Genomic DNA, 19,012 nt, shown 5'->3' on the forward strand with positions numbered 1-19,012 from the left:
TGATCCACCAACTGACTGGGGAGATGCTCGCACAATGCGGGACGATCAAGCCCGTCAATGGGATCGTCGCTTGAAACCCGCACTGACAGTCCCACAGCCGGCTCGATGCCCCCCGGAGTACCGATGATCCAGAAACCGGAACGGTCGTATCCCCCTCTTGGCTGGCGTGGGGGAAGGAAACATCGAAGTGGAAAGCCCAGCCGATCAACTTCTAGCTGAGTATGAAACCCAAAGAAACAACAAACGGAGGCCTCGTCGATCGTCGGGACCTCTTGTCGATGGAAACATCAAGGCCGATGGCCAATCGGTGTTGTTGACGGACTCGGGGGCGAAGCTAGAAGCCGCCAAGTCGAGCCACCTGATAAGCTACTCGAACGGTATAGCAGGATGCAGGACTGGGTCGTCTCGATGCAAGGCAAGTTATCCAGTCCTCGGTAGCTTTAGCTATGAGGGCACAGAAAAGGGGCTGACTTCACCAGAAAACGTTTCACTGGCCTCCAAGCTGGCTCGGGAAATGCAGAACCGGCCAGAGCTCTATCCATTCAAGGGAGTAGAAACGGAAGATACATAGGATGATTTGAGGGGGGAGGACCCTCGACAAAAAGAGAAAGGAAGGATGATTAAGAGTCAGCACGTCCGATGTACAAGGGCGTACAAGGCCTGTTGGCTTGCGCATGAATCGACGACACAGTCCGGGGACAGTGTACGTTTGGACTCGATCAGAGGCGAAAGTATTAAGTCCACACTGAGAAGACCAAAAAGTACAATCAAAGGCATCACTTGCATGCCAGGGTCCCAGGGGTGGTCGTCTGTGCCGGACCGGGATCTGCCAAGAAGCCATGGATCGCAAATCCGGGGCGTGGTTGCGAGGGTAGTGTAAAGGTCTCAGGAACGGGTCCAGGAGTCAGATGGCTGTGCAAGGTCAGGATGGCAAGGATGTATTGCACGAACAAAGTTTCCATCAGCGGCGCGGTGGTCGAGGGACCCTCGCGTTCTGCCACTGGACGGTGATACCGTGGTGTATTGGTACGCAGTGGTCGACGTAGGGGCCGCTCCACAACCAGGTCTAAATGACGCACGGCTATCGGGCGGGCGCAGCCTCTCAAGGCCACACATCCCTACGGCATTGGTAGTTGATGTGGTTTGTGCGGTGCGGGAGATGCCCGCGTTAGAGCCCATCTCGGCCGTCAAAAACGGTGGAGGCGTACAACGTCCACGAGTCTTGGCTCTGTCCGATATGCCGGCGGTTCTCGACGCATACGCAGGACCACGCGTCAATAGGTCGGTCGAAAATGCCACGGCGTCAGATGCTCGTCTGGAAGCCATGAGCTCCTCGAAGGGCAACTGCGTGCTCAGCTTCCTCCAGAGTACGACTGGTGTACATGGCGCGCACAATTGGCAGTGTAACAGCAGGGTTACACTCACACAAGACAGGGAAGGGCCCGCTCTCGCAGCCCATCCACCGATCCTCCAGAAGGATGGAAAGTGGAGCAAGAGGGGCAGAGTGCTCAAAGAGGCTCAAGAGACCAGTGCATACATACAATTTCATGGTTGGACGTACCACCTGAGGAGGGTGCGGGTTGAGGCACAGCACATGCGAGATAGATCGGCTGGCTGAGACCCTGAGTGTTTGACCGAGGCGGCGAGAACAGATGCGGACTCACGGAGTCACGCTTGCAACCGACTTCAACAACATGGAAGAAATGCATTCGGAAAAAGCTTCTTGCTCGTGTGCTCGACGTCGTAATGCCCGCTGTAGCTCTCGGTTGGTTCGGAGGCGTCTAAGGTAGATCGGGCCTAAGGTAGCTAAGATGTGGTAGTTGTCGTCAAGCTGGCTGGGCCAAACCAAAAAGGGGTTGGGAAGACTGCATCTGATGCGCATTTGACCCGATCTCTACGTGCCTTGCTTGGCATCGCACACGTCCGATCTCCCCACCCAACACCAGCTTCGGTGGTTTTCAGATGTCAGCATAACCCGAGGTCTAGCGTCGGCATGAGATTTGGGACATGGGGTCAGCAGTCCAGATCGAAACGAGCCGCCGTCGCGGCTAGTTTTTGATTCGACGACGGCCGCGCAACACCCGGAACGTCACATGAAGTTGGCTAACAACAGGCGGTAACGTTATGATGTGGATGGTGGTCCGCTTGCTGCTCGAACTTTCGAAGTGCATCACATCACAAACTCCAACATCAAAGGACGCCGTGATATCTCCGGTTTGGACCAGCTTGCCGTTGGCCCCGCGAACTCTGCTCCGGCAACCCAGGTCGAGATGAGACGGGCATCGAACACGGTAGTTAGTGCACGCTGTGGGGAGGCTCGGGAGGGTAACGGCCTGCTCGAGCAGTGAGATCTGCGTCAGGAGCGGAACTTGTTGGCCTGATGAGACTTCTGCGGTGGATGAGACAAGTCCAGGTCGGAGGGAACCGACCACTGCGAGCCTCAAGATGCTTGCCTGTTTCAGCCTAACGGGGCTCGCGAGAACAATGCAACACGGACTCAACCTCACGTCGTTGTGTCCTATGCAAAGGGGATTCGAAATGGCACCATGAGCTAAGCCTCAGTCCTAGGGCAAAGCGGGCAAGAGTAGGATATTCTTGCCAGTTATTGCTGTTTGTTGGGACTTGGGATTCAACATCAAATGCAGCGGGAAAGCGCATGGAATGATGAAACCCCAGCACTTTGCCCCGTCTCCTTCCCATCCGTCTTAGCGGGGAATCTCGGGTTTGAAGCGCCCCACTTGGGTTGAACCAAGCTTGGCTAGATAAGCCAATCGCAGAGCTTCCAGGTACTTCCCAAAAAGGGTTAGTGTATGCAGCCTCAGAGAAACATCTTACTGTGGTAGGTGTTACTGGTATAATTTATACTAGTCCTCCACCGCTATTCACGGCTTTACCAGTTTCTATTGTTGGAAAATAAACAAGAAACGAAAAGAAAAGACATTAAGGTTTAAGGCCAGTGAGTTGATACGTGAACTTCGGATGTCACACCTGCCATCTCTTCACGGATAACCTTACAAAACCTTGCCTCTTACAAGCTCTCGTGGTCGGACAGCATCGGCACTTCCCTGTAAGCAAAGCTTGGTCTGCCTATAGAAATCAGGATTATCATGGACATCTATTCCGTCTTGTTTGCTAACTACAGGCCCAATGTCGATCTTGCGTCGCTACTCTAACGTTATGTTGGCCAGTGTTTGGTCTTACAAGAACCAAGAAATGGCGTGGGTCGAAAATAGCGTGTTCGATGGGGCATCACAAATCGCTTTGAAGTGAGTTTGTTACTGTACAGTACTCCGTACATACTCTCACTTACAGTGTCTTCCTATAAACTGTGATGGAATCACTGGCTAGCAGTCCTGGTTGCATCATCCCGCGTCAAGTCACGGTCCCATACATCACAAGCCATACAATCGAGGCCTCGAACAGAGGTCTCGAACATCAAGACCCGAAAACGACGAACGCCCCGCTGCCGCAGGGCTTGGCCATCTGCGTTGGGGATTCTGCCTTCATCCAGATTCTTGGAATCTCAAGTGGAGAAAATCACATCTTTAATCTACACCACCTATGAATAGCCGTGGGATTCAATTTGGGCAGTTTTCGGCGCCGCTGCTCCGGATTATCAGATGAACGGCGTCAACTCTGATCAAGATCGCATCCAACATCAGACGGGATGCCATCTCACAATTCAAACGGGATTCCACGCCACAAAGGAACAATAGGAAAAGTGAGCCAAGAATCAGGAGCCTCGACTGGCCCGCGTCGTACAGACGGTTCGGATCCGGGACCCGCTGTGCAACGGCGCAAGCCTTGGCTACCCAAATATAGCTCTCCGGCATCTTTGCAGATTATTTTCCCTTTCCAACTGCTCTGGCCCCAGTATGTAATGAGGATGGTGCAGCTCTTCTCGATGAAAGCAAGGCTCTTGAGTCACAAATCGTGGGTTTGGATCAAGGCATTCCCGCTGCTCTCCTGCTGGAACAGGTACATACGTCGGGTAGGTAGCCGTGCCTGATATTACGTATGGCTGAATGACCATTCTAACCTCCCCCATCGACTTCAGATTCCGACACCTCCCGCTCTGACTAGGAAACACATGTCCCGCAACCTGCAACTGTCTCCATGTCCTCTGCTACATATCGGACATCTCCGGCCAGGCCAGTCGCTACAACATGTGCTTGGTTTATTTATGTGTATGTATTGTATGTCCACTCACTTCCTCGCTGCAAGGGGGAGGTTAATCCTTGAGCCTATTGATCCTTTGGGCACTTTGTGGTTGGTTACCTTACCTACAGGAACCTACCGCGCCGCTGTCCCAGTAGCTCGGATTTTCTTAGGCACCTACTCCGTACATTGACCAACAATTTACCGTGCCGCATACCGAGTTGTATATCCGTACCTCATCTTCCTAGTTCCTACAACGGCGCAGGCGACTCCACCAGCAAGATCGGTGAATCTTACCATAATGGGCCAATTGGCCAGAGCTTGCGTTGAATACCTTAGCATGGTGGTGCAGACACTCGGTGGCTCTTAGGGTTCGGATCGTCAAAAGTATCGTCTGATGGCTTGACCTGCAGCAGTACTACCTGAGCACATACGACAAGGGCAAGGGCGAGTCCAGATGGCAGAACGAACGATACCTATCTTTGCGAGGCCGTCCCTCTTGAGAATAGTAGGGAGAAAGGGGGCTGGAGAAAAAGAGATGCAGGAAGTGGCACGGGGAATTTGTGTTCTTCAGCCAAGCCACTGCTCAGTGCTCGCTTGGCCGATGCGTCTTCACTAGATCCGGCACCGAGGATCTACTAATCGGCATCTCGTCCGTTGTCCAGTCTCAATCCCCCCTTATAAATGTTGAGGTCACTGCAGCATTTTCTGGTGGACATGCGGTCTGCTTGACGGGGTGGATGGACCACAACCCCATTGGATGCTTCTCGGTTCCCAAGTCGCATCCGGTATACAAGTAGGTTTATATCGAGTTGACACGCTGCCAAGTAAGGTAATCAGGCTGCCAGCGTCGTTTCATTTTCACTTGTCGTACAGACGTCTCGCAAGACGGTCGAGCCAGACTCATCGATTGCCACGTTGATGTGTACAGTACAAGATGCGTTACCGCCAAATGGAGACTTGAGAGTTTGAAATCGGACATTTCAGTTTGGCGCCGCGGACTCACAGGACACCAAAGAGCTTTGACATGTAGCACAGCTCACTTCTTGCCGCATGTAGGTAACTTGGGTTCTCACCGTGCCGGTTACACGTGCATGCAGCATCATCTGATGAAGAGACAGGATGGGGATGGCGGGAGGATCTGGCGGGAGCAGGGTACAGAATCCCGTCCGCGCCTGTGAAACATGAATATGTAGTGCTATTAGCACATGGGATATAAATATCCCTAAACCCCGTTGCCGTGTTAAACGGCAGGATGTACGAAGTAGGTGAGCATACAGTATCATTGTAACACCTACCAAGCGTGGGACGCGTGGCATGAAAATACGGGGCCTTGACTGTTGCTTCTAGTCTTTGGCTTAGAGCACGCGACATCTCTCTATCATTCAGTGAATGCGTAGGGACAGTGGCCAGTCAAGTTTCCACTTTAAATTGTTGATCAACTGGAAAAGAAGGCCGTGATTGCTGCTATGCCGCGCTCTACGTAATCTTCAGGGGGGAGGTAAACAAAGCGTTGGGAGCTGTATATGTATTCCGTGGTAGAACAGGGGAAAGAGGAAATACCAACCAAATCATCATAACAGAATAGACAGTGGTATCACGGTCTGAAGATAGCTTGGGAAACAGGGAGGTGAGTTAGTATGCCCATGGCGATGATAGCACAGCTATGCTTTGCTTGACCATTCTCTCACCCCGTATCACCCCCTTTACCAACCCTTAAGCAATCACCATACCGTGATGGAGGACAACAAGCCAACATAGCAGGACAGGATCCATCAGACTTGCCCAAATTCCAATTTGAGCACACAATACGCAGTTTTAGTGCAAGTCCAAACCCAAATGCTGCTCATACCAGCGGCCATACCCAAGAACACTACTAATATATACATATACAACTTTCACCCCTTGCCTAAGAGCAACTGGCCTAACAGCAACTGACCCCCTAAATCGAGTCCAATTCTACTCAGTCCGTCCCAGCGAATCCAACCAACTCACTTCATTCCCGCTACTCTCCGCCACTCAACAAAGCCAATCCACTCACCCCAAGAGAACACTAGACAATCAGTGAAACTGATCCTCCGTAACCCCCTTCCCCATAGCCGCCACACTCGAGACACCCCCCGTGACCATCTTCTGCAGCTCATCCACATACGCCGCGCCGCTCCACTTCTGGTGCTTGACCACATCAATACCCAAATCCATCTCGGGCTCCTGGACGAGCTCGCCGTAGGCGCGCATGCCCTGTTCCGCGTAGGCGCGCGCGAACCGGTCGCTGATGAGCGCCGTCGTGTGCAGGCCCGCCAAGGTAATGAACTGCCAGCAGTAGCCCAGCTTGGCCAGCCGGCGGATGTATGTTTCTTGCTCGTCGCGTGACATGGCGGTTTTCCAGTTGAAGGAGGGGGACAGGTTGTAGGCGAGTCTGTGGGGTTGGTTGGTGTTAGTTGAGTGTTTTGTGTAAAGGGTGGGGTGGGAACGGGGATGGTGAGGGGAGAAGGGGGTTTGAAAGCAAGGAAACAAAAGGAAGGAGAGGGAAGAACAAAAGGGGTAGGCGGGAACTGACTTCTGCTCTGGCCAGACGGCGTGCACGCCCTTGGCAAATTCTTCAGCCTGCTTGTAATCCGGCAGCTTGCTCTCCATCCAGATGGCGTCGCAGTAGGGGGCGTAGGCGATGGCCCGGTTGATGGAGCAATCGCAGCCTCCCTTGAGGCGGTAGTAGCCCTCCCTGGTGCGCGGCGCGTCCCAGTCAAAGTAAATGTCCTTGCCCAGGATGCCGCGGGCGACGGCGCGCGCCTCCGTGTTGGACAGCTGCTTGCCCTGGACGGCCTTCTTGTACTGCTCGGCGAGGCCCTTAGCGTTGGGATAGCCACCTTCGGCGATGGCGTCGAGCACGGCGTCGTCAAAGCGCTTGAGTTTGGCCTGCGCCAGCCACTCGTCCTCGATGGCCTGTAGCGCGTCACCCGACTTGCCCTCCTTCTCGGCGGCGAGCATCAGGTCGTTGAGTGGCTTCAGGTCGGGGTTGGTCGAGCCCAGGATGAAGGCGTGGTCGCGCGGGTCGATGGTCGTCGTGATGAGCGTTGCGGCCTCGGCGTCGGTGCGAGCGATGGCGATCAGGTCAGAGCCTGGACCGGTGGCACCATCAGTGTCTACAATCTTGATTCCGCTTTTGAAAGAAGAAGTTCTCACCCATTATGTCTGCCTGCGCGCGGATAGCAACCAAGCGGTTGATGTGCTCGCTGATGGGCACCAGCACCTTGCCAGCCATATGGCCGCACTTCTTGGTGCCAGGGGCCTGGTCTTCAATATGGATGCCAGCAGCACCCTTCTCGATGAAGAGCTTGGTCAACTTCATGACAGCCGTCAGACCGCCGTGGCCAGTATCGGCATCGGCAATGATGGGGCGGAGGTAGTCAATGTTGGCGAGCTTTGCGCGCTGGGCCTTGGGCACCGACAAGCGCTCTTGCCGTTGCTTGCGGTCGTGGAAGAGCTGAGCCATGAACAGGTGGCCGACCTTGTTAGGGACGGTGGTCTATTTCTCCCTGTTAACCTCGACTGCTGGATCCGAGTATGACAGGAGAACACTTACATAGGGGTAGTCGGCAAGATCTGGGCCGGGCTCGTCAGAGGAAGAGGCGGTCGACGACGACTGCCAGCCCGAAACGTAGACTGTGTCGAGGTACTTGGCCATCTGGGTGACCATTGTCGGCTCTAAGCAGCCATATGTGTAGCTGGCATCGCGGTTCTGACGAAAAGCATAAGGATTAGCTAGGTTGTCTTTGCTGAGATGGAGGTCGTCGTACCTGGAAGCGCTTTTCGAGAATCTGCCATAGCTTCTTGCTCTGGGCATTGCTGGCGTACTCAATCTTGAGGTTGCCCCTCTTGTTGACGATCTGCTCGGCCGTGAAGGGCCGCTTGGTGTGTCGCCATCTTGGTTCGCTCCACCACTTCTTGACCTCGGCAACCTCCTTGGCGAAGAGCTCGTCCTCGAGGTTGGGGTCCACGGCGGGATTGATCATGTTGTTGGAGGCCATGATGGGCGCTAGAATCTCCGGAAAGAGTAGCACCCAGATCTTAGTACAATAGATGACGGGGGTCTAAGGATGATAAGATGGGATGGGAGGGCAGACAGACACAGACAATGACACTAGAGATGTGGTAGGAAAAAAGGGTAAAAAGATGAGTAGAGAAAAATGCACAAGGATCAAATTACAAGTTAGTCAGAGTCAGTCATGAGCAGCATAACGGGCCAGAAACCAGGGAAGGGGACCCGGAACGGGGCTAGACCGGAGGAGCATCCGGCGTGTCGGACAAGGGGACTGGGCGTGGAGTCGAGGCTCGGGAGAGATCGGTCTAGCGGCTATCCCCTGTTCCCACGGGTATGTGGATATCCCCCAGTCACTTGAGTGTGTAGAGTACTCGGCAGGAGAATGACTCTTTGACGCATTGGCGATCTACCGCGGCATCTAGAGGGGCCGGCTTTGTCAAGTTGGACTCCGCTCGGACGCTAGAGATGCCTTCTCCCAAGACATTGAAGACATTTGATAGAATCCCAATCAAAGGAATCGAATCTTGTCATAGCTGAGTTAGCATTTCCTCGAACATGTACAGTAGCATACATAGACCTTGAGAAGTAGCAGCCAGCTCAAACACAACCAGGATCGAGAGACACGCGAGAATCCCTTTGAGCCGAGCCATTGACCAACTGACAACTGACCAGTCACCACCCAATGTCCGCCGTCCTCGGCGGCCCCACAGACTGCACCATCAATGACCGAATTGCCGAGTCGCAGCCGGGGCAAAAAAACGATCAATGTCTGTGGACTGTCATTGGTACAATTGTTGCCCCTCCCCCGCAAAGGAAGGAAGCTCGAAGATCTTATCGCTTGGAACAACGTCAGTCAAGACTTGTAAACGGTACAGAGATGTCGATGATTTGCAGTGGCCCAGCCTGGCAAATGGGATTCAGATTCTGGTCAGTTGGGATCAATTGCGTCGTCATATCTGGGCAAGATCAATATCATGCCCATTAGTTAAGACGGTCGTCTTCTGCGGGAAACGACTGGTTGCGGGCAAGGACCTCTCCTGCTGGCATGTGAAGGTGCGTCATAGCTGGGCAGCTGCTGCCGGCAGCCAGCTCTGGTTTGTTCCCACTTTTTTGAGCCCCGTGGAACCGCCTGTGATTGGCTACTCCTTTGACCTCGGTCAACTCCACGTCAGCTTGGCCGGGCTGTCAAGTGCCCGGGGCAGGTCGAGGCCATCGTCACATGCGAGAGCATTGTACACGTTGATGTCTTGTCTGAAAGAGATTTCGAGACATTCAGTGCTTGGAACCCCAATTCTAAGATACCAAAACACAAATCCCTGCGTGAACCGAAAAAGGGGTATCATCAGATGCTATAAACTTACACGTAACAAATCTCAAAGGTCATCGTCCTCATCGTCGTCAGACAAAAACACAATCGACGTCCTCTTTCCCGCCATCTCCGTCTTGACCGACACAGGATGTGATAGCCCGACACGGGGGGCCGTCTCTTGCTTAACAGAAACAACCTCCTCACGGCTCTCCGCCGTCGAGCCAGTCTCTACAGACTCACTTTTCACCTCCTTAATGGCCTTCTCCTCCTCCTTCTTTATCTTTGCCAGTTCCTTCTCCAGCAGCTTGACCTCCCTCAGCCGATAAAACGTATCTAGGCAGTTGCGCCGCTGTTCCTGCGTCCAACTCTCCACGACCAGGGCGAAATCGGTAGCGTTCTGAAACCCAAACTCCCTGGCCATCGAGCAGAACTGCCGCCGCAAGACATCCACAGGCGGATTGAACTTGTAGTGCATCCTCCACGGGTTCCCCTTCGCCGGCACGCTATTAGCTTGGCTATCGGCGAACAGGACGCTGTCGTCGCCCTCGGCATCCTGGCTGTCCGCGTTGGCTGCCAGTTCCGCCCTGCGCGACAGCTGTGCTTCGACGCGGCTCGTTCCAATGACTTCTGAGTTCTCGTGTGTATATTCAACGCCTGCCGAGGCAAGGATGCCGGCGATGACGTCGCTCTTGGGCTTGTTGGCCTTTCTCGCCTTGATGAGCTCCTCCTGGTTCTCGGCTGTCAGCAGTTTAGCTAGCTGGCTCAGGCCGCCGGTCTCCTCGTCGTCTTCTTGTTTGACAAAATTTAGCACTTCATCTTCATCCTTCATTTTATCCAGATCGACATCGGTGAGGTGGACTCCCGCTTTGGCCTCCGCGATGTTGGTCTTGTTCACAATCTCACGCAAGACGACCTGGTCGGGATGGTAGCTGAAGAGGTTTCTAAGCCCAAAGATTTCGCCTTTTCGGTTGCTGTCTCGCTGCACGCCCTTGAAATAACGGCGTTCATTCGAAGCGTTGTAGCCAATGTTGGCTTGCTGCTGCTTGTAGATCTGACGCGCGTAGACAATCTCTTCGATGGTCCCCGCCGACACCAGTCGGAACACGTCGACATCGCGCACCTGGCCAATTCTGTAGGCACGATCTTGTGCCTGCAAGTCGTAGGACGGGTTCCAATGCGGATCAAAGATGACAACTTTGTTGGCCGACGTGATGTTGAGGCCCACGCCTCCGGCTTTGGTCGAGATGAGGAACACAAACTGTGAAGGATCCGCGTTGAAATCGTCAACCACCCGCTGGCGATCCTCGTAGCTCAAGGACCCATCCAGAAAGCTGACGCTGTAGCTCGTGTTGTGGAACAGGTGCTGGAGGATGCGCAGGAGTCGGACGCTGTGCGAGAACACGAGGACCTTGTCTCCGTTCTCGTGCCACAAGCGGAGCAGCTTCTTCAGAATCTTCCATTTGCCGCAAAACTCCGGGTTAGCCAGGTTCATCATAGAATCTCGGTTTAGGTAAAGCTCTTTCCAGTCTTCAGGAACACAAGTCTGGAGCGTCTTAAGCTCCGACTGTTGTTTGTCATTGGGATCAGTGGCTGAAGGAATGAGGAGAGTAAGATGGTTCGACAGTTTCTGGAGTGTAATTATGGTGGGGAACACCAGGTCATTCCACCTCTTCCCATCCGGCAGGTACTTGAAGCAGCACCATCCTCTCTTGTGCCCGGAGTCACAGTCACAAGGGTCCGAGGCTGAGATCATAGTGGTAACCTGGTCTCCCTCCAGAAAGTTCTGGTAGGCCTCACGTTGAATGTCCGTCAGGGGACAGAAGACCACCTTGTCGCTCTTTTTTGGAAGCTGATGGGCAATCAGGGTCTTCATGCGACGCAAGAAGAATTCCGGGAGCAAATTCTGGACCAATTTTTTGGCCGTGGTCCTGGCAATGCTAAGCTGCTTGAGTGTGGCATCGTGCGACTGCCCGACCGTGAGAGGTTTGGTTATGGTTTGGGTCCACTCAGCAAGCGTCCCAAAATGGCCCGGGTTTGTCCAGTTCAGGAGCGTCCAGAGCTCGTCGTACTTGTTTTGGATGGCAGTGCCGGTCAAGCCAATCCTACAAAGGGAATTGACGCAATCCATAGCCCGGGTGGTCTCGGATCTGCGGTCCTTGAGCACATGGCATTCATCAGCCACCACGCAGTCCCATTCAACCTCATTGACTGCCTCGCGTCTCTTCTTGTACGTGACATAGGTCGTAATCATGATTTCAAGCCTCCCAGCCTTGGCTGTTTGAAGCACGTCTTCCTTGCCGGTGCCGTGGTAGACATCAACGTGCCACCAACCCCAACGATTGAGCTCGTTCTTCCAGTTTTGTATCAAAGAGCCGGGGCAGACGATCAGAACGCGTGGGTACCAGAGATTGCCGGCCCGGCGCATCTTTCTCATGCGCTTAGCGTCCCGCTCGTCGCCCGTCTTGCCAAAGGCAGCGGTAAGAAAGGCAGCGACTTGTACCGTCTTGCCGAGGCCCATGTCATCGCCGAGAATGCAGCCCTTTTGGTAGACGAACCGCTGATGCAAGAACTTGACTCCTGTGACCTGGTAGTCTCGCAGGTATTGGGCGATAGGGGCCGGAATGACTCCGGCGGAGTATTCCAGCTCGATATCCCGGTATGGGCGGCATGGCTTGATGCCGCTTTCCTTGTCGAACTTGGGGCGCGTCTCGAGGTTCGACAACAGCTCGTCGTCGGAAAAGTAGATGTCCGAGTAGTCGGGAGGAAGCTTCAGACCGGCATCCTTCAAAACCTCTCTATCCCGGTTGAAGCGCTTCTTTCGCTCCAGCAAGTAGTCGGGTACGGTGGCATCGGCACCCTTCCCTTGCACAATCGATTCATCGACATTGGTGTGTCCTTTTGCCGCCTTGGTTCCACGGCCGGTGCTCTTCCTGGCCGGTCTCTTGCCTTTTGAAATTGCCCTCCGCTTGACGGCTCTCTGCGGCTCAATCTTCTCCTTGTGGTCCGAATCCTCATCGGTCCAAGCGACTTTCTCCTCCAAATCAACGATTTGTTTGCGCTTTCCAAGGGAGTGTGAGGGTGCAGGAGACGGGGCCGCGACAGACGATGCGGTGCTGTCGTCATCCAATATCTCGATGGCGAGAGCCGACATCGTCAGGGAAGCTGGGCATCTCTGCAGGGGCAACCGGGAAAGGGGGTGTGAGGGGTGAATTTTGATGGAAGTTCAACGCGAGTTTCAGGTGGCACGAGATGGAAGGCGCGAACGAACAGCGAGAGCACGTGACACGGCGACAGTCTAATGACTCTAATCAAGAAATTGATGCGAGCTTCGATTACAGTAGGCAACTGCTACCTTACGAGCTTTGTGTAGCGGAACCTGGAATCCGCTGGTAATGGCTGCCTTCCTTGTAATTGATGCAAGGACAGTTCGCGTACAGCTTCCTGAGTTCCATCCTCGTCTTTTCACCCAAACACAGCATGACCGTAACCCTAAGACAGCCGAGTTTCTTGGCTTCCTCAACTCGAACGTGTGTGAACTGCCCCGGGAATGGTCCGGGAAAGCCAATGAGGGTGGGCGAGGCTTGGAGATTGCCCAGTCTGGACATGGTTGAGCCGAGGCTTGTCCTGATCGGGTCATCTTCCTGAGCAACATGCTCTGACATTCTTCCTTCATCATCTTCTATGAGATTGAGAATTAGCCCGTCACAGGCCGTCTCATGTATAAGTCACTGCCGAGTCCATCATGGAGCCCTCGAGTGCGAACACCGGCTTCATCCAGAAGCAGCCCGTAATCAGGAACCAGTTTCATGATGATGCGAGCTTGCAACGCATCACCAAACGTACGATCTAGGATCTCGGTACAACCTCGCCGCTCAAAGACACCCTCGCACTGACCGAACCAGTTTTCCTTCCCCAGTCGATCCTAAATCAAATTAGCCCAGAGGTCTCCAAACTGGGCGATGAGGTCCTTTCGCAGCAGATCTTTGACTGGGTGGTAGACGCTGAGAGGAACCAGCCATATATACGCGGAGACGGCCGCGATGCGTTCGGAAGGCCGACGAGTGAACTTGTCGTCGGCGAGGGCTGGCGGAAACTGCAGGAATTTGGGTTCAAAAAGGGGTTAGTTTCCTTGCTTTCTCCCTCTGATTCTCCTGTGACATGAAATATTTACAATGACCATAGAGTTGTCGCCCTCAACTACGACACAGACTATGGACCCTACACGCGTCTCGTCCAGTTCATCCGATGCCACCTCTGGGAGGCATCCTGCGCGAACACGCTCTGTCCAGCAGCCATGCAAGACGGGGCCGCCCGCCTTCTGGAGCGCCACCTGTACAAGAACACGGGCCTTTCCCCAACCGAGCGCCAGGTCTTCCAGAACGCCTACAACCACCTTACCTCACGCGACCCAGCCAAGGCCTGGACGAGCGGGCAATGGATGACGGAACGCACCGGCGGCAGCGACGTCTCGCGGACCGAAACCGTAGCCATCTACGATCCATACCCTGCATCATCCCCGCCGCCGCTGACCGACGTCGCCGAACAGATCCCCCTCGGCCCGTGGTCCATCTCAGGCTTCAAATGGTTCTCCTCGGCGACCGACTCGCAGATGACCATCCTCCTCGCCAAAACGGCGCCGGACAAGGGCCTGAGCTGCTTCCTCGCCCCAACACGGCGGCACAACCCCTCTTTGCCATCACCCACGGAAGGCTCGCCCGCAGGAGGTAGCGAGCTCAACGGGGTGACCATCTCGCGGCTGAAGCGCAAGTTCGGCACGCAATCGCTGCCCACGGCCGAGCTGGAGCTCAGGGGCATGCGCGGGTGGCTTGTCGGGGAGGAGGGCAAGGGGGTGCGCGAGATCAGCACCATCCTGACCATCACGCGGGTGCACACCAGCGTGTCGTGCATGGGCTACCTGGGCCGGTCGCTGGGCATCGCGCGCGCGTTTGCCCTCGTGCGCGAGGTATCCGGGGCCGGGGTGGCGGGCGGCGCGCAGGGGGGGAGGGTGGTTCTGTTGTTGGCGTCGCACCCGCTGCATATGCGCACTCTCGCGTCTGTTACGGTGGAGTATCATGCTCTGATGTTGTTGGTGTATTATACGCTGTTTGTTTTGGGTTTGGATGAACGGGGCCCTCCGCAGACTTCATCATCATCATCAAGAGAAGACAGAATCCCGCTTCGGCCCCCACCGCAGGAGCTGGTGTCCCCGCTCCTGCGGGTGCTCTCGTCGCTGCACAAGGCCTACACGTGCCACGCGACGCCGCCGCTCGTGCACGAGTGCATGGCGGCGCTGGGCGGCGTCGGGTACTTGATGAACGACGAGAGCCCGCAGATCGGCGTGGCGAGGCTGTTTCGGGATGCCTGCGTCGGCGCCATCTGGGAGGGCACCACGGACGTGTTGGCAGGGGACACGGTCCGCGCGCTGCTGAAGAAGAGGAATCCCGCCGGAAAACGGGAGAGTGAATGTCTGCAGGCGTTGGACTGGTTCGTTCAAACCTTCCTGGGCGATGTGTGTACCCCGGATACGGATATGGAGAAGGAACATGCTCTAGGGAGGATAAGGGCCGAGTGGGAGGGGTTGAAGAAGAGGATTGAGCTTGCCGGAACGGCAGAGCAATTGCTCCCCGAGGCGAGAGGCGTGGTGTTTCGCATTGCTGAGGTTTTGATGGCGGTGCTGTATGCGCTGGACGCGGCGAGGAATCCCGGGGCGGAGATTGAGGAGATGTGTAGAAGGTATTGGGCCAAGAAGGGGTTTTTCGAGGGTGGTGGCTGTAGCTGGCAGGCTCGGGGCGGGCTGGAGATGGACCAGGCGATTGTGTACGGGGCGGGGAACGTGACGGCGCCGGGTCAGGTCCGGGGTCAGGGGTTAAGGGGTTCGAAGCTTTAGGTTTATCAAATTGTAGTTCTGCTAGGTATTTACGTACCGCCCCTATATATGTAATTGTAGGAATAGTAGATGTTTATGTCGTCGGCGTGATACATACAGGAGATCTGCACGGCTTGCAGGCGCGCTGTTGATGACTGCCTCGTCTTCCCAAACAGGTATGCTCCCAACTCCATTGAAGGACAGATGGTAAAGTTTATAGTAATGTAGAAAGAAATTAGGCAGCCGTAAACGTAGATGAAAACGAAAATAAAAACTAAAACGGTGCTATAACGAAAGAAGCCCGTCATTAACAATTACCCTCTATGTCGCAAGTAATGACACCCCCCCCTTACCAAGTAAACATCATCAGCGCCGGATTCAACAGCACGGGCAGGGCAAAGTGACAGGCGGTGGTCATGGCCAGCGGGTAGATGCTGTAGAGCTCGTTGATGCGCCACTCGATGGGGAAAACCGTGTTGCCGCAGATCATGAGGGCGGTGCAGCCGAAGCAGTAGAGGAAGGTCCACTTGAAGCGGCGCACAATGTTGACCATCTCGGCGCCGAAATCGATGGTTCCGATCTCTTTCGCCGTGGCGCCCCAGACCATCTCGATCTCGAAGAAGTGGCACAGAATTGCCTGCGCCATGTGCAGCGAGATGCCGCCTAGGAAGATGGTGAACATGGGGATCCATTTGAGACATTCCCAGTCTGTCAACGATGAGTTAGTATGGATCACTATGTATGGGCGCACGGAAAGGGGAAAAGGGAAGGCGGGAGAGACGTACATGCGCTCAGCAGCGACTGCTCGCTCATGCGGTACCGCAGAACGGCCAGGGCGAGGTTACCCGCGCCGGTAAAGACGACGACAATGGAAATGTAAATGGCAAATGAGTCGAGGTAGTACTTGTCGTACAGGCCATAGTACCAGCCGGTAATAAAATAGTTGGCCAGCGTGATGCTCCACGCGGCCGCAATGGCATAGTAGGTGCCAATGTACGCGATAATGGTCAGCTTCTTGGGCAGGGGGATGCTGGACCCAATAAAACGGCGGAACAGCGGCGTGAAGGGCCCGCGGACCAGCCAGAAGCGGAGCGGGTGGAACAGCAGCTCGTTGCAGCCGTAGGCGTACTTTTCCCAGCGCGCCAGCTCGTCGTAGACGGTCAGGCTGACCCCTTCCTTGAAGCCGTCGCCCGTGTACGAGGCGTAGCGCAGCGTGTAGCCGGCGACTTGTAAACGCAAAGACATGTCAAAGTCCTCGGACACGTGCGACTCGGACCAGTACTTTTCGTAACCGTCCTCGTCGGTGTAGGCGGCCGCGTCCTGGAGGGCCGACCACCGCAGGATGGCGTTGTGCCCGACAAAGGGGCACGCGTCGCCCGAGGCCACGGCGAAGGTGATGCACGAGTAAATGAGTCGGGTGAACCATGTCACTCTGTAGCTGATGTTAGCGGTCCATGTTACCCCTATTAGGTATTGACTGTTGGATTGCTTACCCATTCTCAAAGAACGAGCTGGTCACGTTCATGACGCCCGACTGGTACTGCATGATGGCCACCTCGGGGCTCTGCTCCATCTCGCTGACGGCGTCCAGGAGACAGTCATGCGGCACGCGCGTGTCCGAGTCAATGAGCAGGATGTAGTCGCCGACGCGGATGTTGCCCTCGGCCATGGTGCGGCCTTCGTCTTCCCTCAGCACCTCCTCGAGACAGCGCTTGTAGGCGGCCGACTCGTCCTCATTGGTCCACTTTGGGTGACGCTGCACCGAGGCGGCGAGCTTGTCCTCGACACGGTTGCTGATGTGCAGCGCGTAGTTCATGTTGCTGGCCTTCTTGAACTTGCCGCGGCGCAGAAAGGGCTTCTCTCCGGACTCGGGATCGGGACGCGGGTTGTGGCGCGGGCGGGCGACCCAGCCGATGTTGTGCTCGTCGTAAAAGTCTCGACGGGCCTGGGCCTCGTCCTCGTCCATCAGCTGCATGCCGTCGTCGTTGACAAAGATGTTGGCCGTGCCCCCCTGCATCTCGTACGTGCTGATGGCCGCCTTGAGCGACATGACGGTCGGCTTGATGACGGCCGCCAGCCCTTCCTTGTACACGGGCATCTGGATGGTGACGTGAGGCAGCGCCTGCTGGTTGCGGTCGAGGCGGCGAGGGGGCTTGCCGCTGTAGTATTTGCTGTTGCTGGTCAGGGCCGAGATGGGGCCGAAGATCTGGAAGACGCTGGTGATCAAGGCTTGGAAGAAGAACTAATATGATGGTCGAATCATGTCAGTCAAATATCAAACATAGCACGGCTGTAAAGTGGAAAACGCAGCAACTCACCAAGCTGACAAACATCTGCACCGGACACGCCGCCAGGAGCGCAAACCTCAAATATGTCCCGTCGACGGCCGACTGATACGCCAACCACCTCCACCCAAAGCCGGGGCAGGCAATCCACAGAACCATGGTCAGCATCACCATAAAGGCACTCTCCAGCCGCACGGGGCGGTGTTCCTTGGCCAGGGCCTCCTCAAGCTGACTGGGATCGAGTTCCTCCACGCCCACGCCAACCCCAGCCCCTTTCTTCTCCCCCGCAGCAACAGCATCATCCTCATCGTCCTCCCGATCATCCCCATTACCCCAAATAATCTCAATAAACCTTTGCTCCAAATCCTGCACCCTCGCCAACAACTTATCCGCATCATCATCCCAAACCACCAACATCTTCACATCCTCAATAAACGCCGCAAAATGGTGCAACTGACACCTCGGCAAATCCGCCATGGTCCTTAGCACCTGCACCCTCAGCCCCTCCGGCAGGGGGACATAGTCCACCCCTTTCCCCATGAGCGAATCCACCAGCGCTCTCACGACCGGAGTCCGCACCGTCATGGCGCAGCGCACGTTCATGACGCTGACCATGGCGAACAGCGAGTCCGGGATGGCGGCCATCTGGGGCGGGCAGCACGTAAAATTGCCCCTGGCCTTCTTCAGCACAACCCCTTCGTACGGGTCGATCCCCGCATTGTACTGCTTGCGCAGCTGCTGCTCGTACAGCCAGTTGACCATCATGTCGTTGCGGATTTCGTTGATCGTGTCGGCGTCGCCGTTGCGCGCGTCGCCCGCGGGGAAGAACGAGTGCCGCGTCGATGTTGGTCGGGAGGACTGCGGGCTGTGGCTGTGGCTGTTGTGCTTGGGAGCAGGTCCCGACCGGATCGTCGACGCGTCCGAGCTGCCATGTTGATGTTGTTGCTGTGCTACGCCCGGGACCGAGAGCATGCTGGAAGGCGTGGCACGGCCGGAAGCTGGGACGGAGGGCCCCGGTGTTGAAGCGAGGGATGGTGCTGGTGCCGCTCCGGGTGATAATGAAGCCGAAGCGGTGCCCCTGTGTCGGACGGGTTGGAGTTGATGTGTCGATGCCTTGGACCCGGATCTCCTCTGCCGATTTCCTGCTGTCTTTGCTGTCCTGTCACTGCCCTGAGGCGCCTTCTTCGCCTCTTGACTCTGCTCTCCCCCTGTCCCCGTTGGGGTGAAGTAGGACTGGAACTTCTTCATCGTGGTCACACACCAACGGTAAACACGACTGGATCCAACAAGGGCCCACGCTGTCCGCCGTCAGTCACGACGACAGCCGTAGCAAGGATGAGTCCCAAACCAGC

The 19,012-nt window shown here is 55.6% G+C and overlaps 5 protein-coding genes across 5 annotated transcripts; 2 read left to right on the forward strand and 3 right to left on the reverse strand.

Moving 5' to 3' along the window:
- Positions 1 to 3,425: 3,425 nt before the first annotated feature.
- Positions 3,426 to 4,635, forward strand: N656DRAFT_632283 (uncharacterized protein). The gene is made up of 2 exons (XM_064810372.1): positions 3,426 to 3,991; positions 4,058 to 4,635. The coding sequence occupies exons 1-2, from the start codon at positions 3,668 to 3,670 to the stop codon at positions 4,349 to 4,351; spliced, it is 618 nt and encodes a 205-aa protein (XP_064671181.1). The 5' UTR covers positions 3,426 to 3,667; the 3' UTR covers positions 4,352 to 4,635.
- A 1,584-nt stretch (positions 4,636 to 6,219) lies between these two features.
- N656DRAFT_789073 (isocitrate lyase and phosphorylmutase) lies at positions 6,220 to 8,186 on the reverse strand (the record flags this gene model as incomplete). Its single annotated transcript, XM_064816748.1, has 5 exons — positions 6,220 to 6,577; positions 6,719 to 7,277; positions 7,342 to 7,684; positions 7,742 to 7,897; positions 7,956 to 8,186. 5 exons carry the CDS (start codon positions 8,184 to 8,186, stop codon positions 6,220 to 6,222), a joined length of 1,647 nt encoding a protein of 548 aa, XP_064671182.1.
- Positions 8,187 to 9,397: 1,211 nt separating this feature from the next.
- On the reverse strand, positions 9,398 to 12,907 carry N656DRAFT_778414 (uncharacterized protein). The gene has a single exon (XM_064815005.1). It carries the CDS (start codon positions 12,658 to 12,660, stop codon positions 9,574 to 9,576), a length of 3,087 nt encoding a protein of 1,028 aa, XP_064671183.1. The 5' UTR covers positions 12,661 to 12,907; the 3' UTR covers positions 9,398 to 9,573.
- N656DRAFT_828671 (acyl-CoA dehydrogenase/oxidase C-terminal) lies at positions 12,869 to 15,408 on the forward strand. Its single transcript, XM_064818550.1, has 3 exons — positions 12,869 to 13,348; positions 13,412 to 13,628; positions 13,692 to 15,408. The coding sequence occupies exons 1-3, from the start codon at positions 13,252 to 13,254 to the stop codon at positions 15,394 to 15,396; spliced, it is 2,019 nt and encodes a 672-aa protein (XP_064671184.1). The 5' UTR covers positions 12,869 to 13,251; the 3' UTR covers positions 15,397 to 15,408.
- Positions 15,409 to 15,724: 316 nt separating this feature from the next.
- Positions 15,725 to 18,908, reverse strand: N656DRAFT_707664 (uncharacterized protein; the record flags this gene model as incomplete). Its single annotated transcript, XM_064811446.1, has 4 exons — positions 15,725 to 16,083; positions 16,161 to 16,807; positions 16,869 to 17,617; positions 17,694 to 18,908. 4 exons carry the CDS (start codon positions 18,906 to 18,908, stop codon positions 15,725 to 15,727), a joined length of 2,970 nt encoding a protein of 989 aa, XP_064671185.1.
- Positions 18,909 to 19,012: the final 104 nt, after the last annotated feature.

This window comes from Canariomyces notabilis (genome assembly GCF_033297395.1).
Source record: "Canariomyces notabilis strain CBS 508.74 unplaced genomic scaffold N656scaffold_8, whole genome shotgun sequence".
NCBI classification, from domain to species: Eukaryota; Fungi; Ascomycota; class Sordariomycetes; order Sordariales; family Chaetomiaceae; genus Canariomyces; species Canariomyces notabilis.